General features: G+C 39.5%; 1 protein-coding gene across 3 annotated transcripts in view; it reads left to right on the top strand.

Moving 5' to 3' along the window:
- Positions 1 to 6,080, top strand: part of LOC129235469 (thyroid transcription factor 1) — a 99,051-nt gene extending 92,971 nt beyond the window's left edge. For all 3 annotated transcript variants that reach the window (XM_054869335.1, XM_054869334.1, XM_054869336.1), the window contains 2 exons: positions 2,827 to 2,913; positions 4,902 to 6,080. In XM_054869335.1, coding sequence (XP_054725310.1) covers positions 2,827 to 2,913; positions 4,902 to 5,339 — 525 coding nt within the window. In that variant the 3' untranslated portion in view covers positions 5,340 to 6,080. The remainder of the gene's footprint in view (positions 1 to 2,826; positions 2,914 to 4,901) is intronic.
- The last annotated feature ends 17,241 nt before the right edge of the window (positions 6,081 to 23,321 follow it).

Raw genomic sequence — 23,321 nt, 5'->3', positions numbered from 1 at the left:
CTCTATGGAGGGGATAAGAGATTTGGAGTCTGCGTTTCGGAGCATTAATACTAGTTCTTTCTAAGAGATAACGATAGCCAACTATTCCTTTAATAACACTGTAGACAAAACTTTATGATAATATATATAGGTCTACGGCTTGCGAGAGTTCTCAGTTTATTAACATAAACTACATATTCGACCCATTGATATATAATATAATATGTTAAAGGGATAACGGCCAAATCTGCTTCCAGGATTATAGCGGCAGGCATGCTAAAAGAAAACACGCACGGTCATGCATCAGTCCTACTGTCTGCGAAACACTTGCAAGACGCATCGAAAACAGACTTTCTGGTTATCAAGAAAGATCTGAAAAGAGAGTATAAATTACGAATACCCGACAGAAAGGATTGGCTGACCAGAGTAAAATCAGATGATAGTGCCCACCATATTTATACTGACAGTTCAAAGATGGACAATGGCACTGGATCAAGAGTTTACTCGGAACAATTATTTTAAATTGCTCATTTAGACTCCCAGACTGCTACAAAACTGAAATCTACGCTATAGACCAAGCAGCAAAAACGATAAGACTGAAGAATTACCTCCAGCAATCCTTACCATTTTAGTTGATAGTCATGCAGCGATCAAGGCACTGGCCTCAACGCGCATCAATTCAAGATATGTGGTAGAGGACACAAGCATTCCTCTAAGCGAGTTATATACGGCAATTGAACTGAGCGTAATCGCGGAAACCAATGGAAGGTGGTGTTTGATAACTAACTCTAGGGTCACCAAAGCGCTGTGACCAAAACTGAATCTTAAAAGTACCAAATGTCTATTGGATTCAACAGTCAGCTACCAGCGTCCTCATACGTGTTATATCGGGCCCCTGCACTTCTGCGGAGATGAAGAAGAAATTGAGTCGGACCCACTCCTTCTCCGTGAATGTCCTGCACTTCAAAGAAGCCGTGCCAAAAATCTTGCCAATTATTTCTTTGAGGACCTGGGAAGTTTGCAAAATGTCTCACTGGAGCGACTAGTTACCTTCTTAAAAAGATCTAAGTGGTTTAAACAACTTAGTTAGGGGAAGGGAAACAAATTCAGGTATCACAAGGACCAGGGAGTGTATTGTCTTAAACAAGCAACCGAACTAACCTAACCTCACATAAGGCGGGATGTGTATGATTGCATAGAAGTTTCAAAATTCAGAAAAGAAAAAGAAAATTTGAGAAATAACTTCTGATGCTTTCCATTTCAATTCAACCGGGCTATTCGGGTCATGTTCTTCGATTTCGATGAAACTCAAATATGTTGGTCTCTGGTCAAAATAATGAGACACGTATTTTTTTGTTCGCCCGGAAAAAAATTTTTTCAAGAGTTATCGGCAATTTTGTTGTTAGGCTCAAACTCGATTTTTTTTTAATTGTATAAGAAAAAATTGTTTTTAAACGCCCATAACTTAGTCAAATATGAACCGATTTTAATAATTTTGGGTTCAAAATGATCGTAATTACTTACACGAGCGACTTCATGTAGAAACAATTACAAAAAAGTAGTTAAAAATTTTTTATTTAGCAAAAAAGAAAAAAAATTGAAATTTTTTCGAAATTCAATATTTCAAAAAGTGTATTTTTTTTTTATAACTTTTTCCAAATCAAGAGGACACCTCAAACTTCAATTAAGCTGAATGCCCAGTAGCTAAAATGAGTTGTTATTGAGTAATGAATTTTTGAGTAAAAAACCTGTTTCGCACTTTTTGTTTTTTGCAAACTAAACAATTTTCAACTACTTTTTTGCAATTGTTTCTACATGAAATCGCTCGTGTAAGTAATGACAATAATTTTGAACCCAAAATTATTAAAATCGGTTCACATTTGACTACGTTTAAAAAAAATTTTTTCTTATACAATTAAAAAAAATCGAGTTTGAGCCGAACAACAAAATTGCCGATAACTCTTGAAAAAAAATTTTTTCTGGCGAACAAAAAAATACGTGTCTCATTATTTTGACCAGAGAGCAACATATTTAAGTTTCATCGAAATCGAAGAACATGGCCCGAATAGCCCGGTTGAATTGAAATGGAAAGCATCTTCTGTATCCGCTCTATTCTTGTCATCTGTAGTTGATTGTAAGCTCTGCAAACAAAGACTGCATAATCTCGAAGAGAACGGATGAAAGTCGTGAATAAAATGTTCAGCTTGTATGGATCAATAAGCTTCATAATGCTACAACGCAGAAACCCGAGCATTCGCATGTGACTATTAAAGCTGAGCTTGGTGACACAAGTAATGCCTACGCCCTTAGATTCATTAACATTTTTCAGGATATTATTTGAAATACAATATGACGTAGTGCGGGCATTTTTGGTTCTCGCCAAAGACACTCTGAACCATTTTATTTATGTCCAAAGTAAGTCGAGATTGCAAACAATTTCGATCATCCGCATACAGTACAATGGCATAAGGAAGCATTCACTTACATATACGAGTATAATTAAAGAATGGGACAAACAGCAGTGGGTCTGAAACGCAAGGGAGCTAGACCCCTAACGAAGCGATAAAGCGTTCAGGTTTTCAGGTAGTTTTTAATTTTTACTGCTTTCCGGTGACTTCTCTATGGATGTAATAATCTTGTGATTTAAGATATTTAAAATGATAGCGCAAATAACATTGATTTCCATCGGATGTATGGAGCCGAAACTCGCCATAAACTGATAATTCATACTGTGTAGCATGAAGCGTATTCATGTTGCTTGTGTCTTATTATTAAAATATTCAAATGCTAAAACAAGCAATGAAATTATTAAATTATGTATATAATCTATTGTTTTGCAATTTTCAGGTTAAAATATGGTTTCAAAATCACAGGTATAAATGCAAAAGGCAAGCAAAAGAAAAGGCCATGGCAGAACAAAGTCAACAAAACCAGGTATTTCTAATATAATATTTTCCACTTTAACTTATAAAAATTTAACTAAATCACTTCTGATAATAAGTAAATATTTTTAAACAATAAAAAACGTTGTCGTTTCCTCCTTCCTCTTACAGAAACCTTGTAGAATGAATTATATAAAAATCTCTAATAAAAAACCTTTGTATGTATGTTGAAGACGGCTATGTCGCCGTATTACTAGTCAAATGTCTCGGTCAGTCATCAGCCTCGCCATAGTTCTCATACTTCTGGGTGCAATGTCGTGTGTTACTCGGAGAAGAACTTTGTAAAATCGATTCTGGGCACACCCAACACCATAAAATTAACATTTTTGATACTTCTTCATCTTGTTTGGCGCGATAATCGCTTACGCGATTTTGGCCTAATTTAACAAGTGCTAACCGGCGCCAGTTGGACATATGTACCAAGTGAAACCAAGTCCTGCTCCACCAGATATTTCCAACGCAGAGGAGGTATTTTACTTCCTCTGTTACCACCAGCTGGTACTGCATAGAATACGTTCAAAGATGGAGCTTTTGTGTCCATTCGGTCGACATGACCAATCCAACGAAGCCGCTGGATCTTTATTCTCTGTGCTTTGTCTATGTTACCGTAAATCGCATACAGCTCATTGTACTTGCCGTCACCAACGTTCAAAGGTCTATAAATCTTCAGCAGAATCTTTCTTTCAAACAATCCAAAGGACACCTCATCGGATATTGTCATCGTCCAAGCTTCTAGTCTCATCATGGTCGTAGAGCGGAATGGCAATCCCGTCTTCAACGATTGGGGGATCGTAATATTCACATTTATATTCGCACATCCACAGTTGCCGCTATTCAGCAAGTGTCTTAAAACCTTTTGTAAGCCGCCAAACTTTCTGGTAGAACTTTCGTGCACTTTTCTTATCGGGCAGCATCATAAGCTCCTCGCACTCACGTATTTCGGCCTCTCGTATCTTCATTCTGTAGTACGTCTCTATTCCTTTTTCAGCTCCCGGTAGTGATTCCACACTGTTCGCATTGGCGTGGTCGAAGCGTGGCGCTATAAGCAGCATCCTTTCTTTTGCGCTCGCCAAAATCTGATTTGTTCTTCGGCGACAATGCATAAAGAACGAGTATCTGGTGCTGCAGACTATAGTGCTTTGTGCCGCGGCGAAGTCGATCGGTTTCAGTCAGTTATCGGAGGTTTCGTTGTAAATTTTCTGCCAAAAGTGTTTTGTTCTCTTCTTTAATCTGGAGAAACTGTGGAATCTTGATATGCGCTAATGTTATCATATTGACACATGTCATTTATAGGCGACTGACCATATACTCAGAGAATATTGGGGGTGTAGAGGTTCAAATGTAAAAGTTTCGGATACGAAGGCTGACGGAGACTTAAATTCGATACCACGAGGAATAGGAGTTTGCTCCAACCTGCTCGTGAAGACCATTCTTCGAAGAGTGTCGTGGTGATTGTGGTTTAACGCAGAAAGGCAATTAGAACCTTAGTTAGTTAGGCAGATGTTTAGATGTGCCTCGAACGCCATCAAGGAGACGCGTGGGCCCATTTCATGGTACCATAAATGGTCTTAGCGTTTTGGGGCGCTGTTCAATGAATTAATTTGCTCTGCTGGACTTTTGAGTGCTGTGAGGTAAAGCCGGCGTCGGCAGGTACCCTAGTAAAACGCACAAGACGCTGTATGTGAGTTACCAGCGGAATTTCCTGAGTTCAAACTCTAACAAAAATAAACTTGGAATTGTTAGAACAGATTTTGTTTAATAGTGCTCGCCTTACGGCATGCACTTTGCTCGTTTGGCAAATCTCGCTCGTTTCTGCAATATAAGGCTTCTTACAGAAGATTAGCCATTTTTAAGAAAAGCCGAGAGCGGGCACTATATTAAATGTTGTAGAAAAGCACTACTATTAAATTGCACTTTTTATTTAAATACAATATTTTACAGTGTGACCCCTTATGTATATTGCGTTTCTTTTAATTACAGACCTCAAGTTCGCCTAGACGTGTTGCGGTACCTGTACTGGTAAAAGATGGTAAGCCCTGCGCGGGTAATAACAGTGGACCACAATCGCAGCAAGCTAGTACCAATGCCAGCAACGGCAATTCTAGTTCTAATAGCAATACCAATAACACTATAAATGAAAACAATGGGTCCGCGGAAGTAAATAACAGCATTTCAAGTAGTTTGAACCTTATTACAGGAGAAACAACTAACTCCCACTCTCCAGACACATCAAATGCGCTCATTGCCAGTTACAATGGGACAATCGTTGGTCACAATCAAATCCAGCAACAATCTTGTAATAATTCTTTAATGTCAAACAGCTTAGCAATGGCATATCGCAATCAGAATAATTTTATTTCAAACGGGCATCAGCAACAGTGCACGGGGTATTTGCCTTTACAAGGCAGAGCGTGGTAAAATATATAAGAAAAAATATTATATTAATTACGTACTATATGTATATGTGTATGACATGTATCTATTCAATCCTGTCCGGTTGTTTGCAAAAACCTAACGGATTCACGATAGAAACGAACATTTGTATTACCAGGATGCCCAGGATGGCGAGGCATGTACGTCTGTCCGCTCGTACGTCCGGTCCGTCCGTGCAGACGATGACATGAGTAAATGTTCAAATATTAATGAAACTCTTGTTATTTTTCTTATATAGTAGGTTGCTTTTTTTTAAATTAAATAAAGAAATAAAAATTGGTTAGATCAGGTATAGGAAATGATTGCAAAAATACAATTACATATATGTATATAAAATAATACGGTCGCGACGTCTTTTATTTGGAATAAATGTCTGTATCGCAAAAACACTCCAACGACTCAATATAACTTTGACCCCCATTGCTTTTAATCTCATAAAACCACTCACTGCTTAACATTAATAAAATATGACAGTAGCCCCCATAGCACAAACTTTTCAAAATTAAAAATGTGATATATCTAATGCTATTACTTATAGAATTCCAATTGTATGCGTATAATAATTTTAAAGCTAAAAATACGATGCTGACCTAATTACATTTCATAGAAAGGTGTGCATGGTATATAAAGCTCGGTTCTGGCCGAACTTATTTGTTTGTTATAAAATAAACATCCTCGCAGACTTAAAAAAAATTGTATGCAAACTCTCGAATAAAATTTTTTGAATCAAAACCATATCTACATGTTATTTCCTCTCATAATTTATATTCACAGGTAAGTAACATTTGTAAGATACTTACCATGGTGCAGTAATGGAAGGTGATATAAATACGTATAAACAGGTCGTTTCGACGCAAGGCGCATTCATGGTAGTGGCACTAGACCAACAACAATGTTCTGTACATTTGATTGTCAAAGCAAAGTATAGGGAGACTAGAAAACCAATAATGAAATCGCCTTGTTTCATTCCGGGCTGACAGCTACATGGACACGGGGAAAGAAAAAAAACAAATTAGCTGATTTACCAACACCACCTTTAACAGATTCGTTTTATTTAGACGACGTTTCTCTCAGCTCAAGGTTGCATTTTGGCAGCACGAGAGAATGGAGAGGAAAAGAAGGGCGATTTGTGAAATAGTACAATAGAATAGCTAGCTCTACATACATTCAGTTACCACTTTTCTAGAATTATTGTTGCATTGTAGAGATTTTATTTCAGCTTTACTATTAGAGTAGATAGTTATCGGTTGTGCCACCCCAAAAGAGTTCCTGACCCACAATGCAGCCCCTTTTATATCTATAAACTAGACTTGAGAGCCCCTGCAGTAGTCGGGTAGCAGTGGGCTTAATTCCAGCACTTCTGAACGGATGCCACTCCTGACCGTAGTATTTAGTCTCAAGCCGTCAGTGAAGACACGTTCGCCTCCTTCTGGGATTCGTAAGGAAGAATTGTTTTCAAAACAGAATTGTAGAGCAGTGTGCAATTTATCTTCCTATGCTTTCCCGAAGAAGTTCCAAGAATTTTCGAGTGCCCAAATCTACAATATTTACAGGGTAGGTACGCATAAATTTGATTGCGTTGCAATTAACCCGAAATTTGGCATTAATAACTCTATAGTGAGAAGGTATAATAGTATCAGGAGCCTTAGTGGCGATAAAGAGCAGCACTCCTGTAATAAGTCTGGATGCTGCTCTTTGGACTCTTTCCAGTCTGCTCTTGAATACCATTTTTTCAAAAGTTGGCCATCAAGCAGTGGCCCCGCAGAAGAAGATGAGCTCACAATCACAGTGTACCATCAGTGCACTATGCTTTGTGAGGTTGGCACTCAGTCCACTCTCCTTGCACCAGCTATCCCCAGGGGGAATGCAGAGATTTTGTTACAGTTCGCTCAACTTGGAGATGTTTTCCTGTTAATTACCGTTAATGCAATATCGTCCGCATAAGCGATGGCATTATAGCCAGTATTTTGCAATCTTAAGATTAGAGTGTTTACTGTAAGATTCCAGAGTAGGGGAAAGAGGGCCACGCGCAGAAGAGTGTCTCTTACTGCGTACCTGACAATAGTGGACTTCATATGAAAAGTCCTGACTCTTTTGGGTATGAAGACCGTTATTGCCATTGCTCAACCCTCCGGTATGTGGCAAAAGTAGAGGCAAACCTTACAGATATTCGTGAGAAGAGGACTTAGACGATCCACCAAACGGCAATTCCTCACAGATGTCGCGAAGCTTTATTATCCGTTGAGGTTTTTTCTGCAGTATTAGTATTAATACCTCCGAGAATGGAGGTACGTCGATACTCTCAATTCATATATGTATATGAGCATGTATTGGAAATACCGCGAAGTTTCATCCGAAATAGCTGTTTGTCGGACAACAGACATTCCTATTTAATCTTGAATTTCAATACATTAAGACAAAATGAAGAGAAAATTGAGAAATTTTCAGAGCCTGTGCATGTGCGTACACAAAGCTGTCTCCTCAAATATTAACGGTCGAACCCTTTTGCATTTAATATACAAGTACTTCGTAATTCAACAATATACGAACTTCCACAGTTTAGCGTCTTTATTTATGCTCTTCAAATTTCGATTCATTACTTTGATAGAAACATAAGGACTAAATTTAGTATTGTAAAAGAGCTAGCTGAGCGGCACACCACGAACATGTTCTGGTTCGCTGAGCACAGACTCTATTCTGGATAATGCATCATGGATGAGTTGGAAGGGAACTGATCTTAAATCAGTCAACTCTGCCCAATATGTGGACATTCCATTATTCTCAAGCAAGATCTGGATCAGGTCGATTTACATCACGCTGAACAACAGTAGATGAACCACAGAGCTTATGCATGAGGTAATTAGACAGGTCTAGAAGGTGTGAACACAGAACTAGGCCCCTCATCAATCTAGACCGGCCTTTGATTAGTACGGTGACTTTCGACATGCTGGGCGTTCCCAATAGAAATACATAGGAACGTATAGGATTGTTCCTCCAATGACTTCTATCGCAGGACACTTTCTGTGCTACTATCCCGCAGAACTATTTCCAGAACACGGCATTGCTGTTTACAATCGTACTTCTTTCCATGTCTGACAGATTTGGAAACTGAAACCATCTACAATCGTTTATTGGAGAGACAAAAAGATCGGGATCCTTCTGCAGTTTTGAACTAGTGTACAAACAATTCTCTAACGATAATCCATATTCACTAGCACACGACACGTTACTTAGTCGTAGTTTTTGATGCCTTTAAAGCGATATGAAATGGGGGATAGCTGGCAGGTCCGTTTGTCGTGTAATCCTTAACGATCTCCGTATGATAGAGCATGTAGGATTCGAACATGAAATTATGGTATAATGGTCGTGCTACGGAGTCTCCGTTGAACCAGTCTTTCGTAGTATTCAACAGCCTTTCATGTAAGGGAAAAGTTAAATAGATCCCACTCGATTTTCAGTGAGTCTACCACAGTGCGTAGCGTAGTGGAATCGGACAACTCGCTACAGAATTTTCATCTTTACTTAATACATTTCGCACGGTGCCCTCGGTGACTGTGGAAAGGCCGAAGTATTTTGGAAAGCAAGTAAATTGAAATTTAAATTAATACATTTGGCTTTACTGACCTTCAATTAGTATAAACTAAGTTTAACAACCAATTTCAAGTTGACCTGCTTGTATATGTTAATGAACCGTCAAAAGAGCCAAGCTGAGCAACAAGTTTTTTTAGAAAAATAGAGTTGCACGCCTAAAAACACCAATACGTGTGGCAAAAACTGGAATTGTGTTAGTGTTGGTCAATAACTCTTGAAATAGGCGTTTTTCTGCAGCGTTGAAGCAAATCAAAGTTTCCGGGTTACACTCAAGTATCCCTTAGGTAGCTTTCGAACATCCGGTTGGGAGTACGGAAACGTGTGAAGGCAACGTGAGTGACTACGATTTGAGGGCATGTAACTGGAATGTCCGGTCCCTTAATGGGGAAGGTGCCTCTGTCCGAATTTGTTTCCACATGGGCATTAGCCATTAAAGAGATGTGATGGACGGGACAAGACCCATTATCGGAATTAAGATGGGAAAGACTTCGGCGCCAAGTATTTTCGTTCACTACGGGGGCCGAACTTCTCGCAATAGTCCATATCAATGCGAGATTCTCTAACAACTCGCTCATTTGCGCCCATGTCCCGATAAAGGGGAAGGACGATGCGGCCAATACTACTTCAATGAGCGCCTAGCGCGTTTCTATGAGTAGTGCCCTCGGCACGATATAAAAATATTGCTTAATGACTTCAAATGATATATAAGGAAGGGATTTTTATTTACACAGTCGGAAAATTTAGCCTACATGAAAAAAAAAAAACATTCACTAACGGGCTGATACTGATCGACTTCGCCGTGACCCAAAATGCAGTTGTAAGCAGCATCGGATTGCAACAGCAATCGCAGCAGACAATCACAGGATTCGCCACTCGACACTTACTCCTTCTCCCAGAGAGTACTGATCAACAAGCCAGCATGCACGGTGCCACAGAAATATGGCCGCGCTGCGAACATATTATCAGAGAAAAGGTATAAGAGGCGGAAAAACGTGAATACGAAGAACTTAAAATACGGGCCGACACGATGTCAAAGAAAATGTGAAAATTCCGTTGACCCAATTGTTGATGACGAGGCTGTCGCTCCGCTACCTGGCCATGACGCGCTACGAATAGCAATACCGCAATTAAAGAAATCCAAAACCACGGAAGCCGACCGTGCGACTGCAGATTGAGCTATTAGAAAAAACTTCAGCGCCATTCCCAATGACTCTACAGTTACACGCCACACAAGCAGTGACGAGAACTTCGAAGACCTGATCTCAACAACTAGGTTGGACTGGTCACTGAAGTCTCTTGACTCCTTTACATCCGTGGGTCCGGACGAAATCTTCCTAGCACTGATGCAGAAAGGAAGCTCTGAGCTGATACCGTGGCTGAAAGAAATATTCCTATACTGTTTGAGGGTAAACTACATCCCTAGAAGCTGGAGATTAGCTATGGTTGTCTTTATGCCAGGTAAAAGCAGCCACTTGTATCGCAAGGACTATAGGCTAATTGACCTAACATCATTCGTAATGAAAATGCTCGAAAGACTCCTTGGTTTGTACATTAAGGAAAAAACTGAACTACTGTCACCAAATCTGTCAACAATGTATTTACGGAAGCTTTGATAGACGGCCTGGATTCAATTGGTGTGGAACCTGCTATCCAACACTGGATCGGCAGCCTATTAAACTATCGGATGTGATAGGCGAATGGGGGTCCAGTATAATATCGGTAAAGGCTAACAGAGGAAATACTCACAAGGACAGTTAGAGAGATAGGCAAGACTTGGCGCTTATCTCCTCGACTCACACATTGGACATACATGGCGGTCAATAGACCAAAAATGCTCTATGGTTCGCTAGTATGATGAGCGGCGTGCAATAAAGTGATTTACGTCAAAAGATTAGAAAGCGTGCAAGGATTGCAGGAATATGTGTAACCGGTGCTATGAGCATAAATCCATCAGCGGCATTAGATAAAATTCTCAACTGGCATCCAATCAAACTAGTAGTAAGAAACTCAGTCAAAAGATCTGCTCTAAGACTGAACATGTCAGGACGATTCTCCCATAGGCTTTTTGGTCACAGTCATATTCTGGATTCAACCGGAAGATCAGATTACGTGATTCCACGAGTTAAATTTGGCAAAAAGCCTAGGGTCATTATAGAGCCAAATCGATGGCCGAAAGATCTGGAATCCAAATACCATTCATACAATTTCTTTATAGATAGTGCCAAAATGGCGTAAGGAGTAGGAGCGGCTGTATTTTATCCGCAATTTGATCTCCAAAAGTCTTTCAGACTCCCAAATTACTGTAGTATATTTCAAGCTGAAATCGATGCCACAACAAAAGCAGCTGAAATTAACTTCTCTTAATACTTAGCTCTCAATGGCTCCTTGCACTAAATCGGGATGTGTTGAACAATGCAGATACCAAATAGGTGAACTCTGCCGAAATGGGCATGGCACTATTTACTGGATACCAGTACACAAAGAAATAAATATAAGGAAATGAGGGAGCTGATGAGCACACTGAGGCAAGTATTCTCTTGCCGAGATTGAGCACGTCAGACATATGTATGCCCATCACTCTCTTTTCTGAAAACGGAACTACATGAGGAACTAGCTCTGAAAACGCAGTCAATATGGGGACACTCAACTTCGTACAAAACTGCCAGGACTTGAAATACTCAAACTGCAAACTTTATTTCATCACTGGCTAGGAAATACTGCAAAATATTGGTTGGAGTACTGATGGGACACCGTCTCACTCCACTTAACAAAATGAGATTAGTCCGAAGCGATACGTGTAACACATGCAACGAAGCGAATGCTAAGGGTGCTTTAGAACACCTACTTTGCCACTGCCCTGTTCTCTGTAGGACTCGAAAAATGTGCCCAGGATGAACATATTTTTCATCCTTGAAGGATATTGCTGACAAAAGGTTGAACGGCTTAAACCTCGCGAAGACGTGCACTATGAATTATATAAAATGATATCTTCTAACCCTAGTGATCTAAGTCAGATCTATTTACAGATCAGATAGCACTACCTAACCTAACCTACAAAACTATAGGCATATATGTATTTCTATATATATAATTGGCTCTTACACCCTTTTTGGGTATTTGGCCGAGCTTCTCCTCCTATTTGTGGCGTGCGTCTTATTGTTGTTCCACAAATGGAGGGACCGACAGTTTTAATTTTTATGAGGAGCTTTACAGTTTTATTTTTTATGAGGAGCTTTTTCATGGCATTGTCTGCCGAGAGGCGAACGCTATGAGAAACAACTTTTTTTTTTTAGTATTTCATATGCGGAGATTCGAATTTACGTACTCCGAATGGTAGTCACGCACCAACCCATTCGGCTGCAGCGGTCGCCACACATATGCACATAGCTTAAAAGTAAAAATTAATCAATAATATGTCGGTTTGTCTGCTTGCAAATTTCTTCTCCAGGCTTTAAAACGCGACTGTTTTTATGAAGGAATGGTTTTACCATGATGTACATACATAAATATATAGTATGCGCAAATATTGTTTTAGCAGGAATTTCCAGGATTATGCTATCGATTAGGATTGCAACGATATTATTCCTACATTTATTCTATTTGTTTACAAAAAAGCTTTCAACGCACAAACTAATCTACGTTGACGGCAGCAACGCGCGCTGAATATGGGTAGTTCTTAAACGAGCAGAATTGCGAACAAGCGTTGACAGGAATATAAATACGAGTGGTAGGTAGATGAAATGTTGAAGTACCACACGGGCACTCCCCAAGTAGCACTAAAGTGCCGTTTTGATACCATAATGAGGCCTCCAACAGGCAGATATGTACAGTCAGCCAGAGCTGTTGATGTATTAGAGAAGATTGAAAGGATTTAGGTTGGCGCACTACCCAAGGCCGTCGAAGAAAGAAGCTGTCAAGCCCGGACATTTACAGAAAAAGTGCTCAACAGTCTCCTTTTTGAAAAGTCCCCACTTCTGCAAGGGGGGTTAAATGGTAAACCTAGATTTCCCCCTTTTTTTATTATTTTAAATTTATTTATTTACTAGAAATATAATTATAAGTAATTATATTACATTGCGAAAGGCACTAGTAGCCATCGGCCTAGACATAATTTTAAATATGAATTGACTCTTAATTTTCACTTCCGTTAAAAAAGATGCATAACCCAATGTCTTAAATATATTTTTAATTGGTCAAATAAAAAAATGTTTTTGTTGTTGTGGTTTTTTATACACGTATGTTAAAATGTTGAAATATAGGTTTGTATATCTGCATGTTATTCAATTCGCTTTTTCATCGATTTGCTTCGTTTTTCGTATTAAAAAATAAAGCTTAATCTCTTAAATATATCATATTGGCAAAAGAAAGAGGAGCTCATATCTGTGAATGAAGTGTTTATTTAACTTCCTATTACGTCCCATTACTAATCAGCGATTAATATAATCGCAACTTTAACCTGGATGCTAAGCACGTGTCAAGAGCCACGTGCATGAATTTGAGGGTTATTATGTGCACAAATATTTGGAAATATATGTGCGCTTATAAAAGTACGCATTAAACGCCAGCGTTACCCATGGTTTTGATTTTTCTGCAAGTTTTATTAAGGGTGCCCAATCATGGTATTTAATTCTTGACGACAGAAGCAGGTACGCAAAATTTACTTATACTATAAAGTACTCAAACACAATATTTGTTGAGGGGATGGTGTGCAAAGGGCAGTTGATTTAGTAATTTGTGCTACTTTAAAATATTAGTATGAGCTGTTATGCTGGTAGAAATAAGTCAAAATAATTACTTATAACTGGCTTCTCCGACTATATGCACGGATGCTATAATTTAGAATATTTTTGTTTATTTTGAAATGGTTTTTGTGTTTACTCGTCCATAAAATATATCTGTGTGTAAACGTTGACTGTCTTATAAATATTATTTTCAATGCATTCTACATTTAAACATTTGAAAGCAATTAAATATTTGCAGTGACAAAAAGACTTTTTTTAGTCGTTAAATGTATGAAGTGGGCGCCGTTTTATCCGACCTCTGTGCTCAAGTGCGCGCGTGTATAAAAATAATTTTATAATAAAACATACATAATTTGAAATAATTCATATAACCGCTTTAAAAAATATACGTGTGCACATAACCTTTCCGTTTGCGGGTGGCGGTTGATGCTGGCGATGTTAATGGTGGTAGTGTTGACGGACACCAAATTTACTTTTCGATGATGGTTACAACGCTGTTTGATGCATTTTAGTGGATGGTTAAAAATCAATTTAATTGCCTACAATGGAAAACTTGCACAAGTTTTTTCAGTTTACCTTTTCATGCTTTTTCCTTGATGTAAGTAAGTTTGTTCGTTTCTGTCAAGGCAAATTCGCTGAGTAATCGTCGCGTTTGGTCAAAGTTCACAAAACCAACTATGCTTTACCAAAAAGTTTCTGATATACTTATAAGCGGCCGCCGTAGCCAAATGGGTTGGCGCGAGACTACCATTCGGAGCACGTATATTTGAATCTCCGCGCATGAAACACCAAAAATGATAAAAAAGAGTTTTTTCTAATAGCGGTCGCCCCTCGGCAGGCAATGGCAAACCTCCGAGTGTATTTCTGCTATGAAAAAGCTACTCATTAAAAATATCTGCCATTCGGAGTCGACTTAAAACTGTAGGTCGCTCCATTTGTGGAACAACAACAAGACGTACACCACAAATAGGAGGAGGAGCTCGAAAAAACACCTTATATATACAGGGTCCGACACTCGAAGTGTAACCAATTAAAAAGGCCATACATTTATTTTGGAAAATTACTTTAGTTCAATTCAAAGTAAAAAATGTGTGAAAATAATACAAAATTAAGAATCAATTTACTTTTGCTCGATATGACCACTGTTTGCCTTGACGACGGCCTTGACACGTTCCAGAATCGAATCGCAACCTGACCGAATGTTATTTGCAAGTATTTTGGCCCACTCGCGGACCATGGCTTTATTCAGCGCCTCGAGACTGGTGAATCTTTTAATTCGGGCCTTGATCTACAAAATGGCTCAAAGAGAATAATCCATCGTATTCGCGTCTGGTGAAATTGAGAACCATTGTGTGGACGTTATGAAGCTCGGAAAGTTTTTTTTAGCCATTCTTGGTTCACTTGAGCTGTGTGAGACGGTGCCACGTCCTATTGAAACGTTCATGGTCTGCCAACGAAATTTTTGTCTGCCCACGGCTTCAAAGTAACCTCCAGAATACATACTTTCCGGCTCACAAACGTTTTATGCAATAAAATGCAGGAACCTCTAAACAAGATTGAGCATTGGTGCAAACTGCATGGTCTCAAATTACCTTGTACTTTTCACTGGAAACACAATATGGAAGGTCTGTTACTACCCATTTTGAAAGGAGTAACACTGCAACTTTTTTCTGAGGTCAAATACTTAGGGGTAATCCCAGATAGTAAGATGACCTGGAAGACGCAGGTCGAGGAGATGATATCTCGAGCACTAAAAGTCTTCTGGCAGTGTAATAGAGCTTTTGGCAAGACATGGGGTCTAAGACCGGTGATAGTAAACTAGTTGTACATCACCCTGATTAGACTCATTACTACAAACAATGCTGTAGTCTAGCTGTAAGAAGGCTACTATAGTTAATTCCAGAATAAATCCCCTAACTAGACTACAGAGATGTGTCTGTTTGGGTGTCACCGGTGCTTTGAGTACGACATCTGGCTATGCTCTTAATGCAACCTTGAATTTGCAACCTCTATATCTTCAAATGTTAAAGGAAGCAATGAAGGCGGCGTACAGGCTCAAGTTAAACGGAGTCTGGGGAAATGAAGTAAGCACTGACCAATGTCAGATATACCACCAGTTGTCAGAGCGATGCACACTGTTCTCGATGCCGGTGGACAATCGGGTGCCTGTCGTTAGCTTCGGTAAGAAGTATGACGTTTTGCTCCCAGATAGAGATCAATGGTTAAGTCCAGAGAACCTATTAACGGGATATCAGCACACTTTCTACACCGACGGACCCAAAACCAGTGTTGGAAGCGGATCTGGATGGTACTTAGACGAAGACACTAAGTACTCCTATGCCGCAGGACAGATGGCCACGGTATTCCTTACGGAAGTCTATGCCATCTTGAATGTGGCGTACTGGCTAATTGAGAAAAAGTGGCGGGGCAACAGTATAGGAGTTTGTAGTGACAGTCAATCTGCACTAAGAGCCCTTGCTAACCCACGCTGCTCTTCGAAATTAGTCGATGAGAGTAAGACACAACTGAACTTATTTGGATGCCTGGACCTTTTGGTACTACAGGGAACGAGTTGGCTGATAAGCTGGCTAATGAAGTTTTGCAAGCATACCACTAGGCCCTGAATCCTTTTTAGGCGTCAATTATGCATGAATACAACTATGCGTTGATGACTTCATGAGATTTACCCATAGAAGACGTTGGTCTGATTTGGGCTGCTGCAGAGTAGACAAATAAAATTAGCGACCGTGCGGTTAAAACTTAGTAGGAAGAGCTTGAGAGTACTGATGGGTGTAATCACAGAGCAAAACGATTGTGATCAGCATATGGCTACTATGGAAATCATTGGTGACCTAATATGCCTATCCTGCCTTGAAAGTAAGGGCACTGCTGAGCTCTTTCTCTGTAGCTGACCGGCGTTTTCTTTAATCAGAATTAGGCTATTGGATGTACTAAGTATGGATCAAGTCCATACTTTTCAAGATCTCCTTAGATTCATCAAAGAATCCAAAAGACATGCGAAACAGTGACCTCAACCCAATTTTTCAAACCAACTCTATTTATTCTGTCTCTCTATTATTCTTCTTCTTAAATGAAGCGATAACCGCTTACGCGATTTTCGCCGAGTTTCTTTCTCGTGCCAAATCTTTCTCCACCTGATCTTTCTACCTGATCTTTTCTCTTCCTCTGATACCACCAGCTGGTACCGCATTGAATATTTTCAGAGCCGGAGCGTTTGTATCGGACGAAATGACCCAGCCAACGTAGCCGCTGGATTTTCATTTGCTGTGCTATGTCCATGTCGTCGTAGAGCTCATACAGCTCATCGTTCCGTCTCCTGAAATATTCGACGTCGCCAACGTGCAAAGGTTCAATCTCTTCTTCTCTCCAAGCGACGCTTCATCGAATATTGTCATCGTCTACCATTCTGCGCCATATGTTAGGGCGGTCATGAGGAGAACCTTGTAGAGTGCTAGTTTTGTTCGTCGAGAGAGGACTTTACTACTTCTCTATTATTTCCATAATCTAATCTAATCACTAATCACTTGCGGCGCCGTAGCCGAATGGGTTGGTGCGTGACTACCATTCGGAATTCACAGAGAGAACGTAGGTTCGAATCTCGGTGAAACATCGAAATTAAGAAAAACATTTTTCTAATACGGGTCACCCTCGGCAGGCAATGGCGAACCTCCGAGCGTATTTCTGCCAACAAAAACCTCCTCATAAAATTATCTGCCGTGCAGAGTCAGCTTGAAACTGTAGGTCCCTCCATTTGTGGAACAACATCAAGACGCACACCACAAACAGGAGGAGGAGCTCGGCCAAACACCCAAAAAGGGTGTACGCACCAATTATATATATATATAATCTAATCGCTAGAGCAACAACAACATTTACACTTGCCTATTTTGTTTTTTCAATTTGGCATTTTGAATGTCAAAATCGGCTGATAACTTCTATGGCGAATTACTTGTGAAAAGAAAATTAGAAAGTGAGCAACAAATGTATTTCAATCTTTGCGTTTAAATTGCTTGTGGGACTTCCCTTCCGACTCACCGCACTAAAAACCCGTCCCTGCTCCGTTTCCTTCCTTCCGTGGAGGTGGGGCAACCTATTGCCTTTCTGTGAAATCTTGCAGAACTGTTCAACGCGCCGCAGCTTATTTAGAATAGTGTTTGCCGTGTAGCAAACAACGGCAACTATTAATTCAGTCATAATATCCACCAGATGTTCTACCTTCAATGGCTTGATAGACAAAGAAGTAATGATCAGCCCTTTCTAAAAAATCACCTGCTCAGAAGGTGCCGTAAGGGTTATCCTCATGCTGAACATATATAAACATGATTTCCGTCAGCATTTGGGTCAGGTGGAAATCCACTTTCCAATATCTTCTGCCTACCCACGTCTTCATCGAAGAAATCAGACGGTATGTTCAACGACCGCTAAGTAAGTAGTCCCATCACTCTTGCTATAACGCGTGCATCCCTGTTTCGCTCGGCACTATGTCAATGAGACAAACCCCCTAACCCCCAGGGCTGCTTCCCCTGATCCAGTGACCTTAACAGCATCGGACCAGATTTGCGGGACCTATAGGAGGATATTACGTACGACACTTACGAACAGTTACCTACGTAGTTGTCTGGGGCCTCCCACGTTCAGCATCATTCTCTTCAGTGCTCGTGAAACTTTTTTTACTCGACTGCTCTTGAGTCAACTTGTCCACGAATATGGTATATAACTAATTTTAACTTCTAATAGGAAGCTATTTCATAACAGGACAGGACAGCCTTGGTCTTGTACTAAGCTAGTTGGAGTCCTGCTTCTGCCAACTATAATTGTATACTGCGGATTAAGCAGTTTGCTATGTTGGTAATTTTTTTTTTTGTGTATTTGGCCACTTTGAGCTGCCCTTAAGTAGCTGCAATCGAAGTGCACCATTGTACATAATGTTCTGGAGTTTTGAACCCAGAATAGATCCCTTCGATGATCCTCCAAAGACTTTAAGTTCTTTACTTAAATTACACTGTGCGACAGTGATTTTATACTTTTATGGAGACCTAGTACAACTTGTAGGTATAGTAAAACTAAGAAAAATGGTATAGGAGAAATTTCCAATACACCCCCAAAATCTCGTTTTATGGCCATAAAACCGTTTTTCAGTAGGTTGATGTGAAGAATCACTCCTAACTTCGCCAATTTCCATCCGATTTCGAATTTGTTTTTTTAGTTCGAAAGAACAAAAACAAGCCTTTTTGACAGTGTGTTGACAATTTTTCTGAAATGACAACTGACGAGACTGTAGACGGAAGTATTTGGATTTTTTTTATTTTTTCTCTATTTTTTCCACTTTGACATAATTTTTACGATATTATCCGATATTGAGGATTTTTTTTTAGTACACTACTGTTATAGTAAATTTAATTTTGCGTCGAATGAGCTATATTTGACTGTAATTGAATTAAAATTAATAGAGTTGTGTGAGTTTTAAGATTTTTTTTTTTTACTAATTTGGTATGTAGGTATAACTTACGCTAAATGGGAATAAGGACGTGTTTTGATGCGTTATTATAGATACGTAATATTTATTGGAGTATATATGTACTGTACTGCATACAACAGAACTGGTTAAAACTTACGAAAACATCTGACATATTATCACACTTTTTTTTTCAATAGAAATATGAAAAAGCTCCCAAGTGTACCAAAGTTCACACTGTACATTGATTAACAAAAGAAGTTTGTTATCATAATTTAACCTTATTAAAACGTCAAAGTTTTATTGTTTGTTTCATTGAAATTCAAGAGATATAAATCAAAACGTTGCCAGAAAAGTCGAATTTCTCAATATTCTCCGATGATGTGGCATCATCAGCCTTATCATAAACCAAATGATTGTTATTTTTATAAAACGGACGTAAACGGTCATCATTATAAAGCTCGAAAGCACATAAAGTAATAAAGTATGCTGATGTTGCAACTGTTAAGAACCCCGTAGTCTTGGACGATATGATTGACTCAACTGCAGGAACTGAAGGAAGTTCAACTCATTGCTGATGATCCTCAAACTGATAACAATAAACCTGATGATGAAGAGTACTTTCCGTCTGGTTCTAAGTCTTCAGAACGACACATTGTATCAAATTCAGATTTTCAGGATCTTTCTTGTGATTTACTTCTATCGGGAAGACAATCTGAAACGCTCGCTTCTCGATTTAAACAATGGAAGAACAATGGAAGTATTCAAAACTGATGAAGAGAATGACAAATGTACCGTACCATACTAAACTCCAAAGGGCCGTTTCCAATGCATTTTTAAGTTTGGAACCAGTTCCGTTGTGTACTGCACCGTACCGCACCGTACCATACCGTACAGTGCTGCACTGCACAATACTCCAATAAATATTATGTGTTTATAATGACACTTGTTATCATTTTCATGCTTCGATGCCTACATACCAAATTAGTAAAAAAAAAAAATCTTAAAACTCACACAAGTCTATTAATTTTAATTCAATTACAGTCAAATATAGCTCATTCGACGCAAAATTAAATTTACTATAACAGTAGTGTACTAAAAAAAATCCTCAATATCGGATAATATCGTAAAAATTATGTCAAAGTTGAAAAAATAGAGAAAAAATAAAAAAAATTCCAAATACTTCCGTCTACAGTCTCGTCAGTTGTCATTTCAGAAAAATTGTCAACACACTGTCAAAAAGGCTTGTTTTTGTTCTTTCGAACTAAAAAAACAAATTCGAAATCGGATGGAAATTGGCGAAGTTAGGAGTGATTCTTCACATCAACCTACTGAAAAACGGTTTTATGGCCATAAAACGAGATTTTGGGGGTGTATTGGAAATTTCTCCTATACCATTTTGTTTAGTTTTTCTATAGCCACAAGTTGTGCTAGGTCTCCATAAAAGTATATATAATTTTTTTTTGTCACACAGTGTTATCTGTGTCGTACATTACCGTTCATATGATTCTTCAGAGATATACATATTTAGATTTCTAGTTCGCGAAGAGAGTTAATAATATGCATCCAACTTGCAGTGAGAGAATTTGCCTATGACTCTTTCGTAGTTTAATATCTGTTATCATTAGCTGTTAGCGGTTGAAAATATAATATACGTGGATTCATCTGTTCAGTGTTTAGCAGGGACAACACTATTTAGAAAGAACAACACTATGAGAAGGGCTCTGCCTTTGGCGTTGGTTCTACTGCTACCCATGCCAAGGAACTCGCGTTAAAATCACCGGCAATTACCACAGATAATCTAGTTCTTGCGTCACTAGCCAATTTATCCTCGACTGCTTGAAATTCTTCGAGAATAGAGCTTGGAGGTAGGGAATAGTGAAGAGATCTTTTAGCGCAGATCCATACTGTTGTTCGTCTGAAATTGTCTTTGACACAACTTTTTTCATGTTTTGTTTTTAGTATCTCATACATTCGGTTTTTGTTGCCAGGCGGCTCGCGAACTTTCGTGTTTTGCCACAATATTCTTTTCTACTACCGTCTGTTCTAGCAGCTCTTGCTCCACTTTGCAATGGTTCAGGTTAAGGTTGTCATGGTTTTTGGACGAGTTCTAAATAACAAAGGTATTCTTTGCCGCCAGTCGTATGTGATACTTTCGCTAAATTCATCCCCGAACAAACAGTGCTACATATACTCATTCTTGCATTCGCGAGCTTTGTGGAGAGTTTTTACAATCTCTCTACAGAGCACAGTTTCGAAACCAATTGATAGAAAACATATTTTTAATAGCGGTCGCCCCTTGGCAGATAAGGGCAAACTTCCGAGTGTATTTCAGTTAGAAAAAAGCTCAACATAAAAAATCATTTGCCGATCGCAGGCAGCATAAAACTGTAGGTCCCTCCATTTGTGGAACAACATCAAAACGCACGCCACCAATAGGAGGAGAAGCTTGAGTGCCAAGATGTATGCATATCACCCTAGTGAGAGCAGGACAACTGGGGATAAGGAAAGATTTGAAGCAATACCAAGCATCAGCGCATGAATACCTAGCGGACAATGTCTGAAAAGAACACGCATAACATTCAGCAGCTGCAGTTTTGTTAACCTAAGAACCTCACTTGAAGGGTTTGAAAGAACTCATCTCTAAAGCCACACGGCGCTCATCCAGCAAGCTGCTACGGATGAAAAGAGGGCTTGGCTCGCAACTCCAACTGGCATTTTGGGATATCGGATTTGTCAGAAAATGGGTGTAGGGAAGTATTTTGAGTATGTCCTTACTGATCATCGTCCAACACCTAAATACCTTATAAATGTGGACCCCTACCCTTTGTGGATAAGAGCTCTGGGGGCTCTTTTACATGCACAGGGAAATATGACCACCGATTCATCGACTGATGCCGCTGAAGATCCAAATTTTCGGAAGATCCTATGGATTTCCGCAGGAATGACTATTAAGCACTCTCCAACCTCCTTTCGGCCCATCAGTGAGGAAGAGGCCAGAGTGAGGTCAGGCACTCCACTTTTAATATACCCCACTCTTGTTATAAATAGTCAAGCGTCTCCCCTATTCCATTAAAGCTCATACTTCCCCAACAAGTGAGGTGGGAATTCGCGTCGGTGCCAATGATGACGCCGGCTTTCTTTCGTCTCAGCTGGGGCTTCCCTCTCCAATATGGAAGGCAGCTCCACCTTGCTTCCCTGTGTCATGTAGGCTGAGACCAGCCAGAGGTTTCTGGTATGACACTCCAGCCTTACGGTAACAATGCCATCATGAAAGTAAATACTTTTAGTTCTTTTCTGATGAGTATGCGGAATCTAGGTTTACTTACATGGATGTGCATTATCTGTTAATAACTTTTCGTCCTGATTCCAGAAATACCCTTACTACCCAGCCAAAACTCCTCTATTAGGTCTACGTCAGCTTCAACTTGCTCAAGGTAGATAGGTAAATTAGCGGACGCCGCCTTAGAGCGCTAAAGATTTATCTGAAGAATATTCATTTTCGACCCCAAGGAGCCTCCCTCTCGGAGGCCAAAATCCCCTAAAATTTTAGAACTGGAAAGCAGAGAATTTCCTCCTTCTCCTGCGGATCGAAAGGTTTAAAAAGGAGCCAGACATGGGTACACGGCTGCAGAGGTAGTTCATGTTTGTCCACCGACTTCAGCTTGGCTCACTTCCAAAAATTTCCTACACAGCCTCTTGCCAACAAATGCACCGTTCAGTCTTTTTTTGTTTTGACTTGTAGTTCAATCGATTGTAGCAATCGAACAGAAAACTTCAATGTTTCCTGCTGCTGAAAATGGAATCGTGATTTATAAACTTGCCACATTGCAAATAAAGACATAGAGAGCAGCCACGTTAACAACCGCCAATTTATTGACGCTCTTGGTATACTTATTCGTCGATTCCACGTCCCTATTGCCTTCTCAGAACATTTGCACTTGTGATCTGGCACCAAGAAGAATAGATTTACCAGATTTGCTCTTAAACTATGGTGAAAAAGAAAATTGTGAGGGGAACTTCGCCGAATTCTGCACGATCATTTCACACGAATACTGTGTTGATTTTTTTCATATGTCACTAACACAATCTGATCGTCAGTCGATATTCGCACAATTATTTCACACATATTCACACACTCGTCCAATCAGTCGTTGT

The sequence above is a fragment of the Anastrepha obliqua genome, chromosome 1, assembly GCF_027943255.1.
Source record: "Anastrepha obliqua isolate idAnaObli1 chromosome 1, idAnaObli1_1.0, whole genome shotgun sequence".
Taxonomy (NCBI): Eukaryota; Metazoa; Arthropoda; class Insecta; order Diptera; family Tephritidae; genus Anastrepha; species Anastrepha obliqua.
The sequence above is the reverse complement of the archived record's forward strand: the minus strand, read 5'-3'. Positions and strand labels throughout refer to the sequence as shown.